Here is an 8214-nt window from a genome sequence, read left to right on the forward strand (position 1 = left end):
CTTAAAACCCAAACGCATGGGTATCCCTAAATAGAATTAGTGGAATGCTTTGTGCAATCTAAGACTAAGAGTATTAAGTGAACATAGTTAAATTCATCACCTTTATGACATACGGATGCATTCAAGGATTTGGATTTAAGAAACATAGCATGTCTTCTGTACCTGTCCTCTTTTAATAAATTTTTTAGACTTTTCTGAGATTGTCAATGGGGAAATGCTCTGGAGCTCTATAAATTTTGATTCTTTAAAGAGCGAGTAACTAAGCGTGAGAGCAAATTAGCCTTTACGGTTCCTCAAAAAGACTATGGAAACGCCAAGATAATAACTCACCAGAGTTTGGAGATAAGCACCCAAAATATTATCTTGATAATGGTCCAGACTTCATTGGAATACAGTGTACATCAACATGTAGAAAGAAAAATATACAACAACGATTTTTATCATTAAGCTATGACATCCACTTCATAGAATTTCAACTTATGATATCAACTCCATAATGATGATTGCCTTTTATCATTAAGCCAAGACATTAATTGATTTTTTGTATAGATGGCATTTCCTCTGGTTATCACTGAAGAGCACCCCACACTCAAACACACAATAAAAAAGCATTTATGAGCTGAGTTGAAGAAACCTTAGTGCCATAGGATGCTTGGCTTCTGAGAGTTCATCAGGTCTTAACACTTCAACAATTTCACCTTTCACAAGGAGACACACAATATCAGCAATCCTCTGGATTTGTTTGATGCTGTGAGAGACCATTATAATAGTCATTCCCTGTTTCTTCTTTAGGTTCACTAGGACATCCTCTATGTTTTCCGTTGATATTGGATCCAAGGCACTTGTAGGCTCATCAAGCAGCAGAACCTGTGAGACAGAACATGATCAAATCTAGCAACATATGTTCATTTGAGTCAGCTGTATGAAAACATACCAATGATAATAAAAATCGCATTTTGAAAATATGATTTTTAAGAAACACGAATGCTTGGTAAAATCTATGAAAAGTGGTGCTGTCACAAAAAATTGCAGTACAAAAAACTCAGTTCTTTTAACAATTAAAAAAAAAGAAAAAGTTTACTTTCAAATTGGTTTAAAGGGAAATTCCTCCAATCTGCCATGCGGAGATAGATAAAAATTCCTCTAATTGGGAAACACGCTATTTCCCTAGTTTCAAAATCGCAATTATAATTTTTTTTTTTTTTTTTTAAATTTTACATTTTCATTTAAAATTGCTATTTTCCTTCATGAAATCGCAATACCAATTATTGGGCAAGTGTTTTCTACATTTCAAAGTGCCATTAGACTACCACATAATGATAAGATATCATGCTACTAATATTTAACAATGCTGATTGCAAATCGTCCAAGATCATGTGTAAAGGGTTACCTCTGGTTCGTTAGCTAAGGTCCTAGCAAGAGCAACCCTTTGAGCTTGACCAACAGATAGTTCACCACCAGTCTTACTGTAAAAAGAGGAATCAAGGTCTGCAAGTTTGAGCAAGCTGTAAACCTCCTCATCACTTAGCTTCTGCCCTCTCAATTGTGGTCCATATCGTATGTTGTCTGCTACTGTGCCTAAGAAGATGATATCCAATTATCCCTGGTAAGGCCGTGCATATATTGATATGAAAATGGAAACATACTCTTCATAGGAAGAAGAAGAACAAGAACAAGAACAAGAAATTGAACAATAATGCAATGGTTCTACCATGGGTTAAAGTAGGTGTCACCTAAATCTTGTAATTGAAAACAGAATGAATTACAAGCACTAAAAACAAAAACTAACAATAAACAAAATTGCAGCTAATTGGCTTTAACAAAACTTTACCCAGTTCTGTTCCCTAAAATGAGATAAGCCTGGATTCAGCTCAGACTTTGATAATTAATTTATTATTATTATTTTTAAATCAGAATCATTAGACTTTTGCAATCCTTAGCATCATGGGAGCAAGAAGCATCAATGTGGGTCACCCCACTAGAAATTTTTGTTCATTATTTTGATTGCATAAGATACAGTTTGATCAACAAAGAATTTTGCTACTTTCATTATTGCTAGTAATTGTTACAAATAGAATTTTGCTACTTTAATTAATGCTACAAAGCTGGTAAGATAAGTTCCACTGATAAAGATTTTGTTTTTATTTTTTATTTTTTTGTTTTTTAATTGATTAAACAGCCAGGGTGACTCCAAAAAAAAAAAAAAAATCAAATCCAGACTTAAAAAAAAAAAAAAACTAATTAATATATATATATATATATATATCTTGAGAATCAACTAATTAATATAGTATAGAGCAATCATTAGAGTCGTGGCTGTCAAAAAAAAAAAAAAAATGCTATATACATAACTTTTTGTCTAAATTACAAATTGCATTTCTAATTTTGCATAAAATTCAATTCAAATATCTAACTCTACTTTCATTCAATTCAATCCTATAACTTTCAAGTTTATTCAATTCAGTCTTCTCGTTAGTCTCCGTAAAATAAAAATTTTGTTAAAGACCCCGAAACAAAACCCAAAATAACATTGTTTTGGGACACAACCCATCTAATAGAAGTGGATGGGAGGCCTAAATTGAAAATACTTGAAAATTAAGAGGGATGTGGGCTGAATAAACGAAAGTGAAGTTAAGGGGACTAAATTGAATTTTTTTTTTTTTTTTTTAATTTATAGGGTGTATTTTATAAATTTAGCCTAACTTTGGAGAGAACAAAGAGTAAAGGAAAGACGACAAACATCACTTTAATTTCATCGCTTATAGCCTGGTACAGCAAGACGCAAAAGGAAGTGTCCATGGACTTATCCTAAACCCCACAAAACCAAAAAAAAAAAATCTACACCGCTTATCCATCCTAATGCTTTTTATGATTAAAAAAAAGGACAAAAATACCTTGTATGTCCTTATATTTTGATCATGTTTTCAATTTAGTCCTTAAGTATTTTTAACTTTATTTTAGTCCTTCTATTTTTAAACTTTCTGTCATTTTTATTTCTAATGTCATTTCACTAATAAAAAAATAAAAAAAAGGCTTATATGATTAATGGACTACACTACTATCTTAAAATTGCGTTTTTTGTTTGTTAGTGAGATAATGAAAAGGACCAAAATAAAAACAAGCTTAAAAATATAAAAATTAAAATGAAATTATAAAAACTTGAGGATCAAATTAAAAATAAAACCAAAATATAGGAACAAAAAAAGTATTTTTGCCTAAGAAAAAAAACCATAAAAATGAAAGTATCATAGTAATTCAACTAAAAAAAATAAATAAAAAAGTAAAGATTAAAATATTATTTCCGTTCTAACTTTTACTAAAAGTAATTTTTTATCTCTAAACTTTAAAAGTACTTTTTTTTGTTATTTCTAAATTATTAAAAAGTTCATTTTTCACAAAAAAAAAAAAAATAACATTTAGTTACAAAATTAGTTGTTGTTTAAGGTTACAACTTTAAACTATAAAATAAATATTACTAAATATTTTGAAAATTTAACTACTGAATTGCATTTTTTTATACTCTTAATACAAATGTTAAATTTTCTGTCAATCGGATATTATTTACTATATAATCAATAAACTTATATTTTATACATATTTTTTAATTACAAATATTTTTAATTTAAATAATATATTGATAACATAACTATCCACCTTTATTTTTATTAGAAATTTTATAAGTACGAAGAATATAAGAAGAAGATATAACTTAATAATAAATTTATCAAAATTCATCTTTAATTTAAAAAAAAAAAAAAAAAAAACACTACAACAAATTTTGCATCTAATTTTTTCCTTGTCACAGGTATTTTACAGTTAATTCTTAAAAATTTATAAAAGGTTTTTTTTTTTTTTTTTCCTTAAACCATTTTATTTAAAAAAAAGAAGAAAAAAAGTCTTTTCTTCTACCTAATTTTTGTCTCTGAAGTAAAACTACTAGAAAAGCTCTTTTACATTTACAAAGTTTAGTATGAAAAAAAGAACAAGCTTAGGGATCAAAAAACAAAATTGAGCCAAAATAGCAAAAAAGATAGATATGGCATACCTTCAAACAGCGCAGGAAGCTGAAAGAGCATCCCAACCTTCCTCCTCAGAGTGAGCACATCAAGATCACAGATATCCCGACCGTCCAAAAACACAGTCCCCAAAGGTGGCTCCCACAGCCTATTCAGAGCTCTCAACATCGTCGATTTCCCACTCCCACTCGGCCCTATGATCCCAACAATCACACCCTTCGGTATCTCCACGCTTATCCCGTTCAATATAGGATCACCCCCATCAGATTCCTTCCTCAGATCACGTATCCCAAACTTCGTTAATGGCCGCTGTGTTTCTTCTTGCTCTGGGCTTGGATCCTCTACATCCACCACCAGCAGGTGCTCGTGAGCCTCTGTACCTGTGTAATACATCATGAAAATGATATTAGCGGATAGCTAACCGAAAATTGTCAAATGGGTTTTATAGAATTTTGTGTATTTTGTACTGATTGAAGGAGTCGTAAGAGCCACAGACATGGCCGGAGAATCTGGATATAGAGAATTTTTTATATGCACCGTATAAATTATTTTTATTTTTTATAATTTGTTGTCAGAGACCTATACTTATATTTATGGATATTAGTGTAAGAAGAAAAAGCCTTCCTTGGTTAATATACATGGACCTCTTAGTTAGAACCTAAGTCTTGGCTCAGCTGTTAGGTTCCTGTGTTGTACCTTTCCCACTTGCATAAAAAGTTAGAAGTATACGACATTTTCCACTGTTAAAGTACATACAAATGCACGGCCTAGAAAAATTTGTTTTTTTTTTTTTGGTTTAATCATTAATGGATGGTTGTTTGGATAGTTTTGTTTCTGTTTGATGGACCCCATATATATATTTTGTTTCTGTTTGATGGACCCCACATCTATATATATATATATATAGAGAGAGAGAGACAGAGAGATATTTTGGTTCAAGTTATATTTAATGTAACTTTAAATAATGATATACCATTTAATAATTTGTTATAAAATTCATATTTTAAAAATTTCACCGTTAAATTACATGTAATGTAACTTTAAATAATGATATACCATTTAATAATTTGTTATAAAATTCATATTTTAAAAATTTCACCGTTAAATTACATGTTTTATATGTTCTTAACAATCATGCCAATTCGATGTTATTTACCATTTAATCCATAAATTAATATTTTATATATTATTTTAAACTACAAAAATCTGAATTTAAAAAATTGATTGATAATATGATTATTAATCTTTAATTACCTTGATATTTCACAAGTATGTAGATTTGTAAAAAATTGTATCCAATTAAAAAATATTGAGTGGTATAACATTACTTAGAATTACACTAACTGTAACTTGAACCTAACCCATATATATATATATATATACACACACATGCCATTTATTTGTTTTAACAGCAACAAATATACATGGCAGTCATCCAATGATCAAGATATTTAGTGATGCTACTTTTATTAACACAATAATGAAACATTTTTGTATCATTTATTGAAAACTTTGTAATATTTAATTTAGTGTAATCTAATTTTTTATTGAAAGTATTAGATCACACATAATAAGAAATCTAGACACCTCAATTAAAAAACCTACTAAGAAAAATTAAACATTCATTCTCTCTTTCTCTCTCTTCTTTCTTTTTTAATAGTTAGTGCCATCACCATAAGAAAGAATCCTAGGCTCAACCCAAATTCAAGGCCTTTTCATTCTCGATGCTCTTACCTAAGGGAATTGTTGAAGGAGGTGTGAACCTCAAAAAAGAGATTTAAAAAAGTTTTGCTAGTTTGTTTACATGGAACTTGGTTGGTTTTATTAATTGGTTATTGGTGGGGCTTGACTTAGTTTTATTAGAATAGTTGAACTACATTGTTGGGATTGTACATTAACAAATTGTAAGGAATATTACTCCCCAAGATACAAGTCAATAATTACCTACTATGAGGGAACATTTACTTTGTTAGAAAATTTAGATCTCAGTTGATATAATTAACAAGTTTTAAATCCAAGTTGTTAATTAGATTTATTATGAATAAACCTTATTAAAACAAACAAATATTAATATCATGTCAATATCATGCAGCAGAAAAATAAAATAAGACAAAATATGATGACCTAAGAAAACCAATGAAACAATCTAGTTTTACAGTAAAAAAAACCTGGGGGAAAACTCCTAAAAAGCAAGTCACTATAGTAAAGAGAAATTTCAGATCTAGTATAAAACATTTGTCTTTAGACTCTACAATCTCCGTAGATGAATTTATAGTAGAAACATTCTACCTCTTCAGAACCTCTGAATTCTTTAATATATGAACACTACCATTTTTGCACGGATCCTAGTACGTAACTAACCAATAATGCACGGCTCCCAATACATGACTAATACACCAACTTGAAGAAGATTGTTGGTTTTAAAGTTCTTCACTTCATTAATAATGAAGATCAAGAAGCACTTGGTTACAAAACCCTAAGGCGCAAAGACGCAGTAGCTTCTTTCAGAAAGAATAAAGCATCAGTCACTTTTTACATGTATTCTCCTTGTATTCTCTTATGTGACAGCTTCTAAAATAAGCATTATATATGTCTAGAGTTATGAGAAAAAAACCCTACACAAATACATAAGCATGAACTGGAAATCAGATTTGGAAATTTGAATTTCTTAATTCTCAATCGATCAAGAGGTGTCGAGAAGCTATCGAGCCTATCTATTGCGAGCTATCAAGAGCTATCGAGGAGTTATCGAGGGGACAGAAAGTTGCTTGATCAATCGACCTAGCTATTGAGAGATATCGAGATTGTGATGAAAAGAAGCTGAAGAGCTCGATAGATAGCCTAGCTATTGAGAGGTGTCGAGCAACTATCGAGTTTTAAAAAAGCAGCACTTCTTCACTTGTTTCTTGGACAAATTTGCATGGTTTCAATACTAGACTTGAACTCTTATTCCTTGAAGTATTAAATACATCTTAGATTTACCAAATTACAAGTAAAGTGTGTTTTGTCAAATGATTAGCCAATTATATAAAATATGTCCTTAACAATCTCTCCCTTTGGCAATTCATGACAAAACCACAACATCCAAATGAATATAGGAGAGAAGTCATAAATCACTCAACTTATACTCACTTGTTGAATACAATAAAATCTATCCTAATACAAACTCTTAAAAAACTTTGCAAGAAGAGAGTTTATGGCAAGTAAACTTTAACAATCTGTATTTCTGAAACACTTTAAACAAAACTTATCAAGACATTTTAGTGTGAAACAGAAATATAAGATTGCATACAATATATAAGAAACATGTGTATGGAAATAGAAAAGAAACAACACATGTAGAGGTAGGTGAAGAAGACATACATTATCTCATATCTATATATATATATATATCAAAGATAAACACAATGTATGTAAACATGATTACAAGATCGGTGTACAAGAAGAAGGAGGTGAGCACTCTCTTTAACAAGATGAAACACATCTCCCCCTTATAGAGGCATGTATTTCTCCCTCTAACATGTAGAATCTTAAAAAAAAGAAACTACAAAGTCTCCACAATTTCTCCCCTTTTTCGTCACGATTGACAAAGGGCACAAGAAGCTAGAAAGCTTCACTAGAGAGACATAAAGAAGATCAAGGATGATCAGGGGGGCACAATAAATCTATATAAATGTATGAATGTAATGAAATAAGATGCTACGAATGACAAGATAAGAAAAAGATGCAAAACATGTGAAAAACAAATTTCTCAACAAGAAAAAAAAGTCATGCTCATAGATTCAAAACACACACACACACACAACAAGTCTAACTAATTTTATATTTCAAAAACAAGTTAAAATAGTTTAGTGAGCATACATTAACACATGTATTCCTTGTGATAGCCAAATCACATTGTACCTGCACATGTATCAAGAGTAGCAAAGAATATTACGTGTTGTGTGTGAAAAATATCACAAGATTGCATAATTGTATACATGTTATGACGATTTGAGATATGAGAAAATCACTTTAACTCACACACAATCATAACTATTTGATGGGGACTATCACTTTTGAGGTACATCCTATAACTCCAACATCTCATAGAATACACGCTTTCAATCATATTTAAAAGCATTTTGATCTTTTTGCTTTTATTTTTTTTGTATATTTTTCTTTTAAGCAAATCATGCATGAGCATATAAGAGATAGA

General features: G+C 30.1%; 1 protein-coding gene across 2 annotated transcripts; it reads right to left on the bottom strand.

Annotated features, from left to right (window-relative positions):
• Positions 1-335: 335 nt before the first annotated feature.
• On the bottom strand, positions 336-4671 carry LOC115969167 (ABC transporter I family member 17). 2 transcript variants are annotated; one of them, XM_031088746.1, is made up of 4 exons: positions 4596-4671; positions 4046-4396; positions 1391-1578; positions 336-867 (listed from the first exon to the last, which is right to left on the bottom strand). In XM_031088746.1, exons 1-4 carry the CDS (start codon positions 4654-4656, stop codon positions 613-615), a joined length of 855 nt encoding a protein of 284 aa, XP_030944606.1. In that variant the 5' UTR covers positions 4657-4671; the 3' UTR covers positions 336-612. The 2 variants fall into 2 exon arrangements, with proteins under 2 accessions (XP_030944606.1, XP_030944607.1); XM_031088747.1 differs by lacking the exon at positions 4596-4671 and adding an exon at positions 4484-4589.
• Positions 4672-8214: the final 3543 nt, after the last annotated feature.

This window comes from Quercus lobata, chromosome 11 (assembly GCF_001633185.2).
Source record: "Quercus lobata isolate SW786 chromosome 11, ValleyOak3.0 Primary Assembly, whole genome shotgun sequence".
Classification (NCBI taxonomy): domain Eukaryota; kingdom Viridiplantae; phylum Streptophyta; class Magnoliopsida; order Fagales; family Fagaceae; genus Quercus; species Quercus lobata.